The sequence below is a fragment of the Bos indicus genome, chromosome 3 (assembly GCF_029378745.1).
Source record: "Bos indicus isolate NIAB-ARS_2022 breed Sahiwal x Tharparkar chromosome 3, NIAB-ARS_B.indTharparkar_mat_pri_1.0, whole genome shotgun sequence".
NCBI lineage: Eukaryota > Metazoa > Chordata > Mammalia > Artiodactyla > Bovidae > Bos > Bos indicus.
The window spans coordinates 9,545,389-9,565,096 of record NC_091762.1 but is presented as its reverse complement, the minus strand read 5'-3'; the positions used below and the strand labels follow the sequence as shown (position 1 = coordinate 9,565,096).

Below are 19,708 nucleotides of genomic sequence, written 5' to 3'. Positions count from 1 at the left end.
GAATATTGACGCTAAAGGAGGTAGGGTGACTGCCCAAGATCACAAAACTGCTAAATGGTAGAGCCAGGATTCAAATCCAGGTGTCTTTTGACTCCAAAGTCCAAGCTCTTCCCACTATGTCAACAAGTCTGGTGGCAGGCTTGGGGTTGAGTCAGGGAAGCCTGGAGCCACTGGCCCTTCATGAATCTTACCAGGTGATGAGGGCAGAATTTCTTGAGTACTCCATTGTTTTCATTCTCATCAATCTTCCTCTGGTCATAAATCCTACAGAAGAAGCAATGAAAATGTCAAAACTTACAAACAACCCTTGAAGAACCGAAGTTCAATGCAATGACTAGAACAGCAGTCAGCTGGATGTCAGAACAGATAAAAGACATTCCCCAATTCAGCTTCTGGCTTAGGCTTTTCCTCAAAAATCTTCTCCTACCCCTCTTTCAAACAAAACTCTTTTATCCAGGTACTTCTCATTTCAAGTAGTAATCCTAAATTACATTATTTTGAAGTGGCTTATCTCTTCTCTCAGCGTTTATATCACTTACGATTTATCTGCCCTGAAATAACATTATAGATCCTTTTCTATGTATGCTGCTTCCCCAATACGGTTTATTACTCATGGGCAGAGACCATGCTTTTTGTAAGTCAGGGAGTCCTCAATCCCAATCCCTCCCTGAAATTTTATTTGGCTACTTTTCCCCCTAGTTCTCCCCACAACTATTACAAGCTACCACCTATATCTCAAGACTCCCTCTATTCTTCCATCTTTCCCATCAAGCACCAAACTACCTTCACCTTCCCTCATCTTTCCAATCCAAACTTTAATCATCTGTGCAACCATTTATGACACATAGATTAGGTGCCAAGTATTATACCAAGTGCTAGAAATACAGTGAGGAGCAGGCCAGATCTAGTCACTGTCCTTGCACATCAGTGTCCCCCAATCTCCAGCGTCTCATCCCTCCAAGGACCCTGTTTAAATCCTTCCACTGACCTTTCCTACTCTTGCTTTTTCTGTCCCCCCACCTCCCCACCACGCCATCAGTTAAATTATGGAAAAGAGCAATCTGCTTTTAACATTTTCATTCCCTCACCCCCTATTCATTTCTCAATCCATTCTAATCTAGCTTTGGCTTTCAATTCACTACTGAAACTTCTCTGGCTAAAGTCATCAGTAACCTAAGCACCAATGCCAACAAGATACTTTTTTATGTCTTTCTCTCTTCTTGACATTATTCATTATTCCTTCCCTGAAATACTTTCCTTCCTTGATATCCAACCACAAGCACATGGGCTTGTGCTTCTTTGTTTATCCCTTAAATGCTGATGTTGTTCAAAGGTCCAGTCTTAAGTTCTCCTCTGACTCTATATAAGGAAATTTTAAAATCTAGAGTTCAAGTATATGTGAATGCCCAGAAACTGTGCTTACATGTATTTTTCCAAGGAGACGGGATCATAGTTCTCGTACTCTCAGAGGCCAGAGACTCAAAAGGGAGGAAGAATTCTGCACTATACTTTTTTCTGGTGATCAAATTCCATTACCAACATTTTAACTACCACCTATATGTAGATACATGTCTCTTAGATCTGTGTCTCCAGCCCACACTTGTTCTGAGTGATCTCTACATTTATAGCCACATGCCAAATGAATGTTGTAATGGAATGCCCAAAACAAAATCATTCTCCTTAAGATCATTCAAGATCTACCCTTTCCCCCAAATCTTTGTTAATGGCACCATCCTAAATTCAGGTGGCCAAACCAAAAATCAGGTCCTTTCTTCTCCTATATTTCTTTCCTGTCAACAATTTGACTTCCTGGGTATATTTCTTCACTATATCTGCTTTCTCCACTCTTATTCATTCTTTGCCTACATTATTTGTAGTAACCTTCTGATTTCCTTGCTCATACTATCACCAGAATTACATCTAACATGAAAAATTTAATGTAAATTCCATAATTAAATCTCTTCAGTGATTTTGTACTTTCTAGTAAATAAGGTTCAGACTACTCAATATGGCTGTCTACCACTCCCAAAGATCCTATACATTACACACACACAGCTATGCTTTCTTAAATATACCATGTCTCATCTTGTTATCCTAATACAATTGTTCCCTTTACCTGAAATATTTCCCATTTGTCTTTAATTTTCTTTTGTGAGAAAGAACAGCATAGTTAATGGTTTCCACCATATTGAAGGAATCTGAACTGAGTTCAGATACTATGCTACTTACTAGATGAGTAATATTGGGTAAGTTACTTAATATTTTTAATCCTTATATATCTGTTTCTTCAGAATTCTCCTTGAAGGCAGAAACTATACCTAGTCCACTGTGTATCTAGCACACAGCAAATGCTCAGTAAATGCTAGGTGAATAAACAAATGAATCAATGTATGTTTGTATTCTCCACAGTTCATTAACAAATATCCTGCATAAACAGACTATCCGGGAAATGTTTTTTAAATGAACCAATAAAAAAAGAAAACAAATAGGAGACTGCTATACTATCAATTACTACTCTTCAGCAAATATAGCTGCTAACAATCAGATTTGTTTCCCTCTAAGTCTAAATCAACAGCTTTCAAGTATCACTAGGTCATCATTATGTTCCCAAGTCATCAAATTAGTAAAAAAAAATTTTAATTAAGTATTTAATATTCTGGTGTATGGAACATTCTGTGTTCCTCAATATCTAAAGCTCTTTGCCCTTCTTTTATCTTTCTCTTTCTTCTGTAAGTATTTATTTAGAACCTACTATATTCTAGATATGATGCTTGAGACTGCTGCTGCTGCTGCTGCTGCTTAGTCGCTTCAGTTGTGTCTGACTCTGTGTGACCCCATAGATGGCAGCCCACCAGGCTCCCCCATCCCTGGAATTCTCCAGGCAAGAACACTGGAGTGCGTTGCCATTTCCTTCTCCAATGCATGAAAGTGAAAAGTGAAAGTGAAGTTGCTCAGTCATGTCGGACTCTCAGCGACCCCATGGACTGCAACCTACCAGGCTCCTCCATCCATAGGACTTTCCTTGCTTGAGACTAGGGGTTGGCAAATTTTTTTCTTAAACGGCAAGGCAGTAATTATTTTAAGCTGGCAGGGCCATCCAGTCTCTGTCACAGTAACAAATGACTATGGCTATGTTCTAATAAAACTTTATTTACAAAAACAGTGTAGACTGCTAACTCCTGTGCAAGAAAGTGGTGATACAAAAATACAAAAAATTCTCTTATTATCTGAGCATAGGACAGAAGCTTGTCATTCAAAAAAATTTTTTTTGATTTATAATACTTTATTAAGCAGTTTTAGGTATATAACAAAACAGAGAGCTGTATAGATGTTTTCCACACACTCCCTGCCCTCACACATGTACAGCCTCTCCCATTATCTAAATCACTCACCAAAATGGTAGTTTTTTAAAAACCTACACTGACATACCACAATCACTCAAAATCTACAGAGTTTACTCTGCATTCTACAGGTTTGGATAAATGTATAATGACATATATCCATCATTAACATCACAGAGTATTTCCACTGCTATAAAGAATCCACTGCCTATTCCTCTCTCTTGCCCCACCCCAACCCTGGCTATCACTGATCCTATTTCCACACTTTTGCCTTTTCCAGAATGTCATACTGTTGGAACATATAGTATGAAGTCCTTACATACTGGATTTTTTTCCCACTCAGTAATATGCATTAAGATTCCTCCATGGCTTTTCATGACATGATAGCTCATTTCTTTCTAGTGGTGAATAATGTTCCATTGTCTAGATATACCACCATTTCACATACTGAAGAACATGTTGGTTGCTTCCAAAGTTTGGCAATTATGAACAAGGCCATAGACATCCACGTATAGGTTTCTGTATAGACATATGTTTTCAACTTGTTTAAGTAAATACCAAGGAGCTTAACTGCTGGATCACAGGGTGCCAGTTCTGGAGACACTGTCAAACTGTCTTCCAAAGCAGCTGTTATTATTTTGCACTGTATGCATTTTCCTGATGGTCATCTTTCCATTCAGTTATCTGAATATCTTAAGTGAGGTGTCTGTTAAGGTCTTTAGCTCGTTTTTGATTGGTTTTTTTTTTTTTTTGCTATTGAGATTTAAGAGTTATTTGTGTATTTTGAATAACAGTCCTTCATCAGATGTGCCTTTTGCTAGTATCTTCTTAGTCTGTGGCTTATCTTCTAATTCTCTTGAAAGATACTGTCACAGAGCAGAAGTTTTTAATTTTAATGAAATCTAACCTATCAATTTTTTCTTTCATGGATGTCTTTATAATGCAAGGTCTTCTAGGTTTTCTCCTATGTTATCTTCTAGGAGTTTCACAGCTTTGGGTTTTACTTTCAGACTATGTCTAGATTCAGTTTTTACATGTCGATGTCCAGTTATTTCAGCACCATATACTGCAGAGACTATCGTTTCTCCATTTTTTGCCTTTGCATCTTTGTCAAAGATAGCTCAACTATATTTACGGGGGTCTACTTCTGGGCTCTCTATTCTGTCCCTTTGATCTATTTGTCTCTTTCACCAACATAATGCTGTCTGAATTACTGTAGCTTTATAGTAAGTCTTGAAGTTGGGTAGTATCAGGCCTCCAACTTTGTCCTTCTCCCTCAATATGGTGTTGATCTTTAGTCTCACCTCACAAACTTTAGGATCAGTTTGTTGATATACATAAAGTATCTTGCTGGAATTTTGCCTGGAACTGCACTGAATCAACAACTCAAGTTGAGAAGAACTGACATCTCCACATTATTGAGTCTTCCTGTGCCCCTGACATTTTAAATCAAATGAAGAATAGCGCCGGCACTGTCTCAACACTCTCACTGCATGTCTCTGCACAGGCCTCCAGGCCCTCACTGACTTTAAGCGCCTCTCTTCCCTCCTCACCTCCTCTTCCTGCCATGCGCCTTTAACCTAGTGTTCTCTCAGTGTCACTGATAACAACCAACAGGGAAGCAAAGGACTATTTACTGACTCTGTTTTATAAATCTGGGCCTATTCCAAATCCTTTAGCAATAAATTTACATGTCAACCAATCACACTGCCAAATCTATCACCACACGATTCATTTATCTGATATAGTCTCCCTTCCTTCACTCCTGTAAATTCTTACACCAACCCAAGCAGGATTTAGTAGCAGAGACTCAAATTGCTATCACGCTTCACCTGCCTACCTTTTTTCTTTCTCCCTACCCATCCCCGCTTTTTGATCATATTCCAAAAAGCATGGCTCTCTAAGGTTTCCCTTAAATGCTCCTTCACAATCCTAAACTAAAATTCAGTATTTACGATGCAAAAGCCTTGAGGATAAATAAGCGATTCCTCTGTACTCCCTTAGAGGTTTTCCTTCAGGCTAGTGAAAGTTAATAGTGCTATGATATAAAATATTCAGCAAAAATATTTTCAGATTCATACTGTAAGGTGAGCCTAAAGTTTCATCAAAGAAAGAATCAGAAAGGAGGAATTCCAATATACTCAATGAATGAAGAGGTGCCAGAGAAATTGAGGATGATGAGAGACGAGCTAGGGTGTTGGAAGGGCCGTCTGCTCATAGGCAATCAGTTGAGTTCAGTCACTCAGTCGTGTCTGACTCTTTGCAACCCCATGGACAGCAGCTCGCCAGGCTTCCCTGTCCATCACCAACTGTGCCTCAAAATCGACATGTGCTTCTGTCACGTAAACAGCCTATGACATGCTGAGAATTTGGCACGCAAAAAGGGATAAAGAACACTGAGGCTGATAAGAGTCAGAAGATCTGAGTATTTCTCCTTGTATCGAAACACTGAAACAAATTTCCAGCCCCATTCTAACCCTCAGAAAGTATCAGCTTTGGATAAAGGCATTATCAATTGCAGTTATCAATACAGACAATGCCTCCATTTTCCTCCAAACATCAAGGTCCTTGTGGTTGAATTATCTCAATTCACAGACTTTTCAATGAATCCAGAGCTCAAGCAGGAAATAAAAATTAGAAATTTCAGTAAATGCTTTTTTTTGGAGGAAGCAGCACTTGAAAGTTTCAACAACTAAACCCTTTTTTGGATCAACAGCTTCTTACCTTTAAAAAAAAAAAACTACTGCTACACATTTGCTATTCGTCAATAGAGGAAAGGAACTTAGAAGGCAATGAAAACAGGGGAAGAAGAGAGTAACAAAGTTTCCCACTTCTCTTGTAGGGCTCTCAGGGATTTCTAAAAATTTAGTCCATCCCTGTGATTCTCAATAAAATTAATTATAGAATACACTTATAAAAATGGAGAAGGCAATGGTACCCCACTCCAGTACTCTTGCCTGGAAAATCCCATGGACGGAGGAGCCTGGTAGGCTGCAGTCCATGGGGTCGCAAAGAGTAGGACACAACTGAGCAACTTCACTTTCAGTTTTCACTTTCATGCATTGGAGAAGGAAATGGCAACCCACTCCAGTGTTCTTGCCTGGATAATCCCAGGGACGGCGGAGCTTGGTGGGCTGCCGTCTATGGGGTCGCACAGAGTCGGACATGACTGAAGTGACTTAGCAGCAGCAGCAGTTATAAAAAATACCCTCTCATTTAAAAAGGAAGATCATGTATTTCACTACTATCAGAAAAACATAAAGTCATTCATTTTTCTATAAATCTCTTTCCTCCCTTTCAAACTGACGATCCCTCGGCAACTAAAAAAATATACTTGAGACAGACCAACTGGGTAGGGATGGGATATAACTGTGACAAAGGGTCAAGGAAACTAACTGCAGTCACATGTGGTCATGGACTGAATCCATAAGCTCTGTTTCCCCTAGGATATGTCTCAATAGACAATGTTACAAGAAATGTTCAAAACAAAAATATCACTAAGGATAAAGAAAAGTGGTTCAGGATACTAGGAGCCAAAAACTCTAAGTTCACAATGAGAATTTCCAAGTCAAATAAATCATTTCTGAATCTGAAACCAGTATTCAAGATTTCTAGTGCATGTTAACTTACATATGAAAAATGGTGGAAAGTATTTTACTAACTAGAGCACTTGCTAGTAAACCTGGGTTTACGCTAACTACTAGGTGGAGACCTCAGTCAATTCATCAAACTTCCTTAAACCTGATAATATCCGCAACATGTCAAGCCATCCCTCAGGGAATGTTAATTACGGAACAGAATACATCACAGAAGTTTAAACTCTTTGGAAGATGGCAAAAAATGAAAGATGGTGGCTTATGGATTTCTAGGCAATTCATACCTTTCCAAAAGGGACAGCTGGTAGGACACAATGCATCACAATCTCAAACTCTCAAAGAAGCAAAACAGCCACAGACTCACCTTACAAACTGGTCTCGTCCACCCACTGCAAACTGGTGGGTGTTGGCAGGATTCACATAGATTGTATACAGCCCCACCTTCTTCTCCTTTTCTTTTGTCACCACCAGTTTCCTTCAAGAGTAGAAAAGTACAAACGTTATATTCTCCCAAAGATTCAGACAGTCATGGCAAGGGAAAACAGAGTAATGCAGACACAGCTAATAAGAAACCAAACAGATTTTCATTTGGAAAGAAAGAAAAAAGTGGTTTTGTTTGTACATTGCAACAAGAAAAGAAAACTATAACCCACTGCCATATATATTTACTAAGTGCTACTTTGGAAATGGAATAAAACATGTAGTACTTTTATGGTGTTCCTCAAGAAGTATAAAATTAAAGGTATATGAAAGTATCACTTCCCAGAGTCTCAGCCTGAGTCCAATATGATGATAACCAACCATTAAAGAGACAATACCCACATTTTCCCACCTTTTACTTACAAATATATCTTTCCAATCATCTGGGAGCAGGGAGTGAGAGGAGGATGAATCATAGGAACAGTGGACAAAAAAGACTTTAAGGTCAAAATCTACCTCCCAGATTTCAGAAAAGCATCACTTAAAACACAGTTTTAAAATGCACAAAGAAAAACGGCAATCAACAGTTAATCCAAAGGGAAACAATATTAGTGTTCCCTTATTTGAAGAAAACTAGGAGAGGAGATTCTTATGAAGACAGCTATTTATAAGGCTGAAAATAATTTCTGAATTATTCTTCTGGTTGTACTACAAAAACAGGTGATTCTGAAGAGGGCATGGGACCCCAAGGAAACCTTATAAAATTTCCATAATTTGTCCCACCTTAAGGGTGGCCCTATGACTACTCTTTCTAGATTGAAGTGTCCAACCTATGAAATATGACATCATAAGGATTAGTAAATTTATAGAAGACAGGAAAGGAAGGGTTGGACTTGGTTTTTTTTTTAGTGCCAAATAATATCTATTATCTGGGTCTACCATGGTTTATCCATTCACCTACAAGTACATCTTGGCTGCTTCCAAGCTTTGGCAATTATGAAGAAGAATTTTCATTTTTAATTCTAAGCTTTTGTTCATTTCTGGTGCTTAGAGAAAGAACTATAATTATGACAAGTTTCTTTGTAAATGTTAGCATCCTCTCTACATGGTCAAAGTCACTCCAACCTAAACTGTTCTAGGCAAAGAGGAGAAATTTTATTAATATTTAATTTTAAAATCTCTGTAGTTTTCCATTAGAAGAATAGTGTATAGAGGTCATTAAAAATAAATGTTATTAGGGAAAATATAAATACACATGTACCCAACCCTCAAAAACACAAGGCAGAAAACAAATCAAAAAAGAGTTTCAGGAACAAAATTAGCAATGGAGAAGAGGCAGCTCTGAGTTTTAGATAAGGAAGAGGAAGAGGAGTAGATACTGCTCTTTTCCAGAGTACTGTCTCATTTCCTAAGCAATCTGGATTTTTTCAGAGGGAGAGGGTTTCAGACAAACATAAAGTTTACCATGCAGAAGCCAAATGAGGAAATCGAGGTGAAAGATTATGAAGTTATTATGACAGCTCCACTGTCATCTAATCCTGACAAAGAACTCAATCTTTCCATGCCTCCATATATTCACCTAAAACAAACAATTCTCTGTCCCAATATGTAAAAACATGGAGTACCTTGAGCTCTCCATGGAAAATGCAGAGGTATAAATATGATTAATAATGGTAGCAGGGGAAAAAAAGGTTTGACACCAGAGCAAGGCAGCAGACAAAATCATATGAAACAAATTTACCAAATTTTGCCTTAAAACTTGCAGTTTTAATGAGCAGGTATGCTCTAAGAAAAAGGGAAATTATGGATCAAACCACAGGATTCTTTTGAAGAATATCTCAAACCAGCTTTCACTGGCTAAAGGAATATCCCCCCTACAGCTCTAAATCTCTTTTCCTATGACATTAGCCAATTTCACCAGCTTCCAGAGAGTCAGCTATTATGCATACAAAAAGGAAATATTCCCCTATGTCAATCTCATACAAAAATGCCTAGCATATAAGCGGATGTTAAGGCACCAGCTTAAGATATTCTAGCCATGACCTTCACATTCAGTCCTCCAACCTCATTCCAGCCTTTCACTAATTCAACCCCTAAAGCAAAAACTTCTTGAAGACCCACTGTATCTTATTTTCCCAGCTCAGAATCTGGACCCCCTCCTACTATAAGTTCCTCTTACGTTCCCCCGTTTAATTTCTATCCCATCTATTACTGCTCGCATCTAGATTTACTGGTCAACTCTCAGTCAGATTTTCTGCCTACAACATTTCATCACACATTCCATTATCTGCCAAAGTCATGTGCTCTGCCCATTACTTGAACCAGATTCCCAATTTCTTGTGGGTTAGTAGTAGTTTTCCTCTGAATCTGATTCAGAGGATCTCATTCTGCTTCACAACTCTCTACCAGAGCAGACCAAACAAACTCCTATCATGTTTTCCATCTTTGCCCCTCCCACTCCTCTCTGGAAAACTTGCTAATGTTTCATTATTATCACAGAACCACAGAACTTTAGAATTGAAAATAACAAACATCATTCAGTTTAAGAGGTTAAGTGATTTCTCAAAGGCAGATAACTACATGCTAGGACTGAAGGTAGCACCTTTATCACCCAGGCCTGTTCCCTTTCCAGAAGTCCATTCGTTCTCTCTCAACCTTCACCCTCTTGAAGTTTTACATCAATAACCAACATATCCTTTCCACAAGCTGAAAACACTTCCATCCTTTAACCAGTTATTTTAAATTCTTCCACTTTGTAGACAACTTTTTCTATACTAATCTCTCTAAAAGTCTGATAATAATCAGCTGTTTATATCACCTAATTAACATATATTTTACTTGTATGCTTTGTAAAAATCAGTAATATCCCTTACTCAATATTGGTATTCACTTATAAGAGTTAAGATAATTTTTAAGGGGGGAAAAGATCTGTGCAGTTGAATACTCTGTGGTCCCATAGTAGACTTCCAGTATTCCATATTAAATATATGAAAGTGAAAGTGAAGTTGCTCAGTCGTATCCGACTCTGTGACCCCATGGACTGTAGCCTATCAGGCTCCTCCGTCCATGGGATTTTCCAGGCAAGAGTGCTGGAGTAGATTGCCATTTCCTTCTCCAGGGGATCTTCCTAACCCAGGAATCGAACCCGGGTCTCCCGCCTTGCAGGCAGACGCTTTACCATCTGAGGCACCAGGGAAACCTGCGTGTATGTTATGTTCTTGCAATTTGCCTTTTTCACATTATAATGCGTTTTGGAGATATTTCTACATCAGACCAAAAAGGCCTACCTCATTTTTAACCATGACATATATATCATAACATTGGTGTACCACAGTTTGTTTAATGATGACCTAGTTGATAGATTATCTAGATTATTTACTGTATTATTTGTTTTAAAAAAATTATATATATTGTTTTGTTTTTTAAAAATTATATAGTTTGTTTTTTTAAAAATTATATATATTGTTTGTTTTAAAAATTATATATTGTTTTTTAAAAATTATATATATTGTTTGTTTTAAAAATTATATATTGTTTTTTAAAAATTATATATATTGTTTTGTTTTTTAAAAATTATATAGTTTGTTTTTTTAAAAATTATATATATTGTTTGTTTTAAAAATTATATATTGTTTTTTAAAAATTATATATATTGTTTGTTTTAAAAATTATATATATAATTTTTAAAACAAACAATACAGTAAATAATCTAGATAATATATCAACTAGGTCATCATTAAACAAACTGTGGTACACCAATGTTATGATATATATGTCATGGTTAAAAATGAGGTAGGCCTTTTTGGTCTGACGTAGAAATATCTCCAAAACGCATTATAATGTGAAAAAGGCAAATTGCAAGAACATAACATACACGCAAGTTTATATACACATACAATTACCCCACACTGGAGGGAAAAGCATATATGTATATAGTAAAGATACGTAAATGTACATAAAAAGGACTGAAAAGGCACTCAAAATTTTTAACAATAGTTATCAACAGCTAGAAAAGTGGGAGGCAGGGGAGTATACATGAGGCAGCATTTACATTTTGTCCATGTGCTTCATTACTGCATCCACACGTTTTCTTACAAGCGCAATAAAAATGAAAAAAGTAAACTAATTAGCAGCTACAATTTAACCAGGTATAACCACGGTGCCAGGCTTCCCTGGTGGCTCAGTGGTAAAGAATTCACCGGACAGTGCGGAGACACAGGTTTGACCCCTGAGCCAGGAAGAGCCCACATGCCACGGAGCAACTAAGCCCGCGCGCCACAACTATTGAGCCTGTGCTCTAGGGCCCAGGAGCCTAACTACCGGGCCCTCGGACACAACTACCGAAGCCACGTGCCGCAGAGCCCGCGGTCCACAGCAAGAAAAGCTACCACAAACAGAAGCCTGCACGCGCAACCAGACGGTAGCCCCCGCTCACTGCACCTAGAGAAAAACCAGCGCAGCAACGACGACACAGTGCAGTCAAAAAAGAAAAAAAGCCACCACACTGCCACACACTACGCTGAGGTATCAAACACATTTATCAGTAATCCTCACAGAAACCAGAGAGAGAGAGAATGAGACTGACTGACTATATCCACAGCGAGGCTGAAGAACCTGAAGTTCAGAAAGGTTACATGGGTCACTACTAGTAATGCCCAAATTAATATCTGACCTAGGTCTGCCTGGATACAAACAAGACGCTATGCTCTTTCTATGGTATCACACAGCTAAAAGCAGATATAATTTACCCATTAGTCTCAGATTCATGTAAAAATGAGCTATGATATGATGAGTTCTACTACAACTACCAATATTTTTAAGAATCATCATTTAATTTTTATGTTTCTATACATAACTGAAGTGAAAATTACACATGAGCATACCTCTAAGCTGCCAGTAATGTGCTTCTTGTGGGGAAACTCAGCGGCACCCAAATGAACTAGAAGATCATCCAGTTATTACAGCCCACAATATAATAAGATAACTGAACTCCGCTTTAGAAATGAAGCTAAGCTGAATAGTACTTTATTGCTGAGAAACAGATAAACAACAAAGTAAGGAATTTCCCTAAACTAATCCATTTCTTATTATAAACACAAAGGAACTATTCTTTGTGTTTAGTTGAGAATTATCCAGGACATGTGTAATATCTTTAAAACCTAGGACATCTGCAATACTTTCAAGGTCAAGAAATTCAAATTCTGTAAAAATACTATTGCTATACTTACGAAGCTGGTCGGTCTTGTCTGAGGTCAATGGTGAAGACAACTGCATCTTCACCGGCAGACAGGAACGTACAGGGAGAATCTGGTTCCAGGGCTAGCTAAAGGAGAAAAAAGAGAAAGGATAAGGTTTCTAAAAGATTAAAACTAAAGGTTGTCTAGTTCATTCCTTTATATTTATGAAGGGCTGCATTTATCATGTCTCAGCAAGACAAATACCTAGCTTTTTTTGTTGTAAAATCTCAGGAAAGAAGGTAATTTAATAAGCCCACTGTCTCTTGTGTGTGAATTACTTACAGCTTGTTTATTCTATACAAGTCAAAAGCACAGGTGATTTGCTACTTTAAGTCTCCAGGGGATTTGAACAGTGACACCAAAGGAAAACACTGCCATTAGGGCTCATTCTCAAATCAATTCCACACCCTCAGGTGGGGAGAGAAATGGCACCCAAGTTTCATTCTCTAGAGCTTAGTCCTAAAAGTTAGTTGTCTAACTAGTAGTCTTAAGAATCAAAGAAATAGGTAATTTTCACATTTCTTGAGTCATCTGGGCAAGAAAAGCTATATATTTTATATATATTCAGGTCCACCTATATATTTGTGCAGGGTTTATAAAAAGAGAGGATGATCTTTTCATGGCATGGAAGAAAACAGTGCCTACTCTGAGACTGGGCAGTTCTTGGCTCCTCACTGCCTGCCACCATGACTATTTGGCCTATATTCCCAGCTCTAAATAGGGCTTCCAGAAATAGTGCTGTTTATGCACTGAGTGTTGTGGACAGGAAAGTTGGAGCTCTCACATATGAGAAGCCAACAGCTAGCACCTTTGAACTGTTAAAATGTTCCAAATACAGTAAGGGCAAATTTTAAATGCTTGGGAGGCAAAGGGGGGCCTCGAGGATCTCCAAACCAACCATGGCTCAGCTTAGGAGTTAAGGATAATCAGGTGAATGCTGCATGTGCAAGATTCTGAGAAGTTCAGGGAGACTGCTTTTTCTCCAATCTTATTTACAAGTCTTAGGACTGAAAGAAGTGACGCAGGTATCCATAACAAAGGGGACACAGTGGACAGAAATACTGGAGGCCCTTGGCTGAGATCCACGGAAGAGCTAAAATGTACAACCTTTGGGACAAGGGCTTACTTACCTTGTGGGATGCTCCCTTGTGCTGGGCCACACGCTTTGTGTTCTTGCAGCACTGTGTAGCAGACAGCTCTGCTACCCGAACCTGTCCATCACGGGCACACATGGCCAGGGTGGAATCACCACTGTTAGGAAGGAACTTGGCCTGGATGTTAATTAAAAAAAACAGGACAAGAGAAATTGAAGGAGTGAATCCGAGAGGTAAAAACATGATGACAATCCCAAATCATCCCCTTTTGCTATACAACAGCTGGAAACTTAGACCTCCTGCTCTCATACAGCTGGCTCAAGTTCAATTTCTTCCGAGGGTTAAAGGAGAAGAGAAAGAATTTCTAATATGAGAGCATTTCTGTTGATTCTGGAAGGTTGAACTGGTTTAGGTTAAGTACTCAGGTGAACTAGGACTAACCCAGTAAGAAAGAAAGGTAAGGGAAAAACAGAGAAGAATCTTCCTTGATTCAAGAAGTCAACAAAAATTTGCTACAAAGATAAAGGAAACCAGAGGGGATACTGGGAAAGGAAAGAGAACATGCTTAGGGATAAAGGTCTAGTACTATATGATGGATGTGCTGCTAAGTAAAACTTCCAGAGAATAAAAATGCTAACTTTATCTATCAATGATTTATTAAGTACCAGGCACGGTTCTAACTGCTTAGCTTCTATTGTTATTTAATCTTCATAACCCTGTACGTTATCAGTCCTAAATTAAAGGCAAATAAACTGAAAGACAGAAGTTAAATAAACTTGCCCATAATCACACAGCTAGTTAAGGGTTTGGGCCAAGATTTAAACTCAGTAGTCTGGTTCAAGAGCCTCTTTCTGTTCTTATATTATATGCCTCCGAGCACGGCATTAGTGCCTTCCTGATGATTTCCAAACACCCTTCCTATATAACGAGGCTTCTAACAGTTTCTGTGCTCAAGGAAACAACAGATCACCATGAGTCTTTCAGGGTATTTAACTCTTCTAAGTCATTATGGGAGCCAAGGTATGACCAACTCCTGATATCTAATTCCTACCACCACTCACTATCACTCTTACTTCAGCAGCAGCTCAGGTCTAACTCATGCCTGATTTTCTCAATTGCCAGTCTGTTCCCTTGCCTCACCTGGAAGACATTGCTCTTGTGGCCGCTCTCAAAGTCCAATACTGGCTGCCGCCGCACCCAGTCCCAAACCACCACTTTCAGGTCATCGCTGCCACTGGCCAGCCAGGTGCCGCGTTGGTTAAAGTGCAGAGTATTGACACAGCCAGTATGGCCTTCAAGCCCATGCTGCAGGCGGAAACGCTGCACAAAGACTCTTGCCCCACAAGCCTCATACACAAAGCGGGCACTTGAGCCCAGCTCCCGCTCCCGAAGGGCAGGAAGGGCTTGCCAGCGAGGTCGGGGCAGGGCTGATGTCTCTGAGGACACCCAGTCTTCCAGGGCCCGCTCATCGTCTGATGAGTCCTGGTCACGATTGGCCCGCTTGCGCTGCACACGACGACGAGGATGCTCCTCCTCCTCCTCCTCCTCCGAGCGGTCATGGACTTGGCTCTCGTCATTGACCGAGTAATGGCCGGTGTCCTCCATGCTGTCAGAGTCCTTGTCTTCACCTGAGCTCTCTGTATCTGTGCCTCGACTCTCTGTGCTGGTGCGGTTGGGGCCACCATCGTCCCCGGTCAAGCTCAAGCTCAGGTCTGAAGCCTCCACTTCAATGCCTGAGGATGTCTCCCTCCCCTCCTCAGCACCAGACATCTCCTCTGGACTGCTAGACAGGCTTCCTGCATGTTAGTAAGGAATGGGTAGGTGAGGGGGCAAAATAAGGAAATAAGATAGTGACCAGGAGGATTTCCTCTCCATAGTCTAAAAAAATCATCACATCATGAGACCCATAAACCAACACTGGTCAAAAATGTTTTCATTACAAATGCTTATAAAGAGTACCTTCTAAGAGGGAATCCCGAAAAGATTAAAGCCAGAGATACCCACAAAGAACTGCAAGACACACAAATGAGAACCGCAGGACAACCAAAGATTATATAAATTCTCAAGAAGCAAAGCACTGGCAGATTTTATTAAAGTATGCCTGAGCCTAACTACCTTAGGCTCTGTTTTGCTAGATGGGCATCCATTAGTTATAGCAATTAAACTGAATATAAGGAAAAAGAACAGCCATCCCCAGCATGAATTGGCTTGAAAAGAAAAGTTTATCACATTCTAGGTCTGCCATACTGGTAGTTATACAGTAACTGGGTCACTTTGAGCAATATAATTCCCAACAGTCAGATACTGAATTCTCCTATCTAACAGCCAAATTATATACCAGTGAACACTCAGGCAATGTTCTGGAGCCCACAGGGCTACAACTTTCAAACTAAGGTCAAGGTGTAAAGAAAGGAGGGGGCAAATGAGAATTTTAAACACTGCTTATGGCCTCCTTTCCTCAGATGACTACAAATTTTATCCTGCCAGAAGCACAGGCTATGAGGAAAGGCTGACCAGCTATGTGTGACCCTGGGATAGCTATTCAACCCCAGTACCACACTGATGGTCTAAGGGTTCAAAACGGGAGTGTCTTCTTGCTTAGTCATCTGGGTAAGAGCAGTGATTTCTGAAGCTCTTTGAAGCAATGACATATCTTCTCAATGAACTCTTAGACAAAGTCTATTACGGAAAACAGATAAACACATATGGTTTTGGTTCAAGTAGTGACGAAAGGTTGGAAGACTCATAAACATCTGTTTTCAAAAAGCACTTCAACTAGAGTACAGTATGAAAACGGCTAGGAACTGGAAGGAGGAAAAGTGCAGCAATTCGCTTCTAGGAACTACATTTGCTGAGGCTCCTGTGTGCAGTGAGAAAGATAAATACATGTGGTTTTTGAAATGAAACTGCGTTTGAGATTGGGAGTAGTGACAAGGCATAAAATTTCACACCCATCACTTCTGGGGAGAAGAAAAAAAATAATACATCAAACTTCCTAGCACATATTGTTAAAATTATGATTAACAAACAAAGATGACTTTGGGGGCCTCACCACTTTAAGATAAGGGCCAGAGCATATCACAAGCTCAGTTAGAGGCTAATAGTCAATGACCAGATACAGCTAAGAGTTGGCAATTTTTTTCTATAAAAGGCCCAATAATAAAAATTTTAGGCTTCACAGGCACAAGTACTCAACTCCATATTGTAGCACAAAAGCAACCATAAATACTATGTAAATAAATGGGGCATGACTGAATTCCAATAAACTACAAAAATAGAAGTCTGCAGGCCATAATTTGCAATCCCTGATCTAGCTAATGGCCAATCTCCAATTCTGTATCTCAAACCCCTCTAGAATCCTGTGTCTTTCAACTAAGCCCAGTGAAAAATCTTAATCACTCTCCTTTACAGAAAATAAGTGAGCAGCAGTGTTAAGAAAAGAACAAAAGGGGTAGAAAAACAGCATGTTGAAAATCTCCCCTTCCCTTACTCAACACTTCACTGCTCTACCAATTACATCAACTAGAATTTAGCCTATAATCCTAACCCACAAGGTACTAAGGAATACTGGACTCTGTACTGCCCAACTGTAACTCTTCTGAAGGACTTTCTCTAGCTTCAAAGTTGGCTCCGAGTTGATGCACTGGTCAAATGACCCAGTGGTAGCTATATTCTATTAGAATATTGATATTCTGCCTTCAAATATGCCCTAGACCCAGTGATTTAATAGTTTTTCCTAAGAAAAGAAAAAGAAATGAAGAAAAAGGAAGAAAGAAAAAAAGCCCTAATCCCAGTTATTTATAACCATCTCTTATCTAATCTATTGAACTATAATCTACCATGGAAAGAGACCTCTCCTTATAACCGGGGAGGTCTTGCCTTCCCAACAACTACCTTGGTTCCACCACCAATTAGATCTTCTTTTCCTCCTTTATTAACAGCATCTCCTAGGTTTTGTCCACCCTTACAAACTTTCAGAATTCCAAACCACTTGACCTCTTAGAGGCACAACTCCATTACTGATCTTCTGAAAACAATCAAGATAAAAGTTGAAGGAACAAAAGTACCAGAAACAAAAAGGTGTTTCCTATGTACTTTCAACACTCAAAACAGCACAGGAAGAGTTCACTCCCTCCCTTAAAATCCAGGTCTCCATTCTCTTTTCAGTCGACAGCAAAAATAGCTTCACCTTCGTTCTGGTCCCTTACCATTAGCTAAGTCTGTTCTGCCATCTGTGCTGCTCCCTTTGCTGGACATCTTGAATGATATTTACTGTAGCCAGCCTGGATTGAGGAGAGGAAGAAAATGAAAAAATTAGGAAACAATCTGGGAAAGATGATAAAAGGCACCAGGAGATTTAGCGATGTACAGCCTTTGTCATTTCTATAAAAATGATTTTTTGGTGTGTGCTCAACAGGGCTTCTCAGTTGCTGAAAATTATGTCAGATAGTATCCCCCCATGTCTAAATTCCATAAAGGGACATATCTTTGGCAGGCCAACTGCCATCTTTTTACCTTAACAAGTAACTGGCAGTGATTTTTCAGATAGGGAAGAGGAACTGAAATAAATCTTGGAACAGCAGGTCTATATCGAGTGACAGGTATTGCAAGCAAGCAGTCTTAATACAAAGAAAGTTAGCTTCAGCACTACCCTCCTAGGCAAAAATCTTGTTGTAAATATTCACCGTATGTATCCACAAAGTTTATAAAACATTTGTCTTCATAACATGAAGAGGAGGGTCAGAATGAGTATCCTTTTACATACAAAACAGCCGAGATAGAAGAGACTGAGCTTTTGGTATAACACCTTGAGCTTTATGGCTATTCAGATGCCTAGTTTCAAACTTACAGGCACAGATACAAACTAAGGATTATAAAAAACAGAGTCAAATTAGAACCCAGAAGCACCCTACCCCTAAAAAAGTACCTAAAAGTTTTTTCTTTCCCTTACGACTAGTCAGTCATCAAATGCAAAGCTGGAGAAGAAAAGAGCAACACTTCCATTAAAACCATCTCAGTCCATTTCATAAAATGGCAAACACTATTTCACCTAGTTCCACCAACTTTCACCAAATTTGTCTGTTTAGCAAGGCCCTAACTAGGAACTGGGGTACCTAACTTTATTCCTTTTATATTCCTTTAATACAGTCATTATTTTTTCAGGGCCTCACTCCCACCTCAAGCAAATTCCAAAGAGCAAAGAATATTATTCAGACCAGAATTCTGTAAAGCCCTTTCAGTGCCCTGGACAAAAGGCACTGGTAAAAGACAAAGTATGATTATGATTCCAGTCCTTGTACCCAGGCACACTGGCCTCTAATCTTTCAACAGCCCTTTCATTCCCATAACAATTATCCCAGAAGCAGCCCCATCCTTATCCTTACCCCCTACTCTCTCTACAGAAATCTAAGTTGCTTCAAAGGAAAAAAAAAGTATCCTCTGCCAGGAGACAGCTGCCCAAAACTTGCTCACATTAGGCCAGGACGAGGCAGTAGAAATAATCCAAGAGCAGGACTGAGGCTGAATTTGAAGGAGGGACACCTGGAATGGTGATGATGAAAGACAATGTCAACAAAAAACAGATCTGTGAAGCCACATAAAGAAAAACAGAAGAGCTATTTGCAGAACAGGCTGTTTTATTCCTCCTACTTCAATGATGTATTTTTGTACAGTGTTCTCCTCACACAACACTTGTTTTTTCCTCTCTGTTGTCCCTGTGTATATTCTTTGGTAACTCAGCAGTATCTTCTTCCCCACCTAGGGCTTAAATTAATTACATTAATTGCAAAAGTCTATGGAGCATGGAAAAATAGTTGTACTACTTTAAGATTAAAACCTAAGGTCATGGACGTACCTTATGGTCAACTGCTAACAGAACTGTTTTTTCATTTCAAGAATCAAAACTGTCAACCACACCTTACTTCCCACCTCACTAATATCCACTCCTAGGAAAGTAGTAAAGCAGCTCTAGAGACCCTTATCTCAAAACTCAATCTCATCAACTTCTACAGAAGCCCAGA

The 19,708-nt window shown here is 39.2% G+C and overlaps 1 protein-coding gene across 7 annotated transcripts in view; it reads right to left on the bottom strand.

Moving 5' to 3' along the window:
* The window catches only part of DCAF8 (DDB1 and CUL4 associated factor 8), a 40,920-nt gene that overhangs the window by 9,234 nt on the left and 11,978 nt on the right, over nt 1–19,708 (bottom strand). For all 7 annotated transcript variants that reach the window (XR_011565129.1, XR_011565135.1, XM_019988095.2 and 4 more), the window contains 6 exons: nt 17,897–17,971; nt 14,829–15,484; nt 13,725–13,865; nt 12,586–12,680; nt 7,302–7,412; nt 192–264 (listed from right to left, as the gene is read on the bottom strand). Coding sequence is in view for 5 of the 7 variants with exons in the window: in XM_019988095.2 (XP_019843654.1) it covers nt 192–264; nt 7,302–7,412; nt 12,586–12,680; nt 13,725–13,865; nt 14,829–15,484; nt 17,897–17,945 (1,125 nt within the window). In the remaining 2 variants the exon portion in view is untranslated. The remainder of the gene's footprint in view (nt 1–191; nt 265–7,301; nt 7,413–12,585; nt 12,681–13,724; nt 13,866–14,828; nt 15,485–17,896; nt 17,972–19,708) is intronic.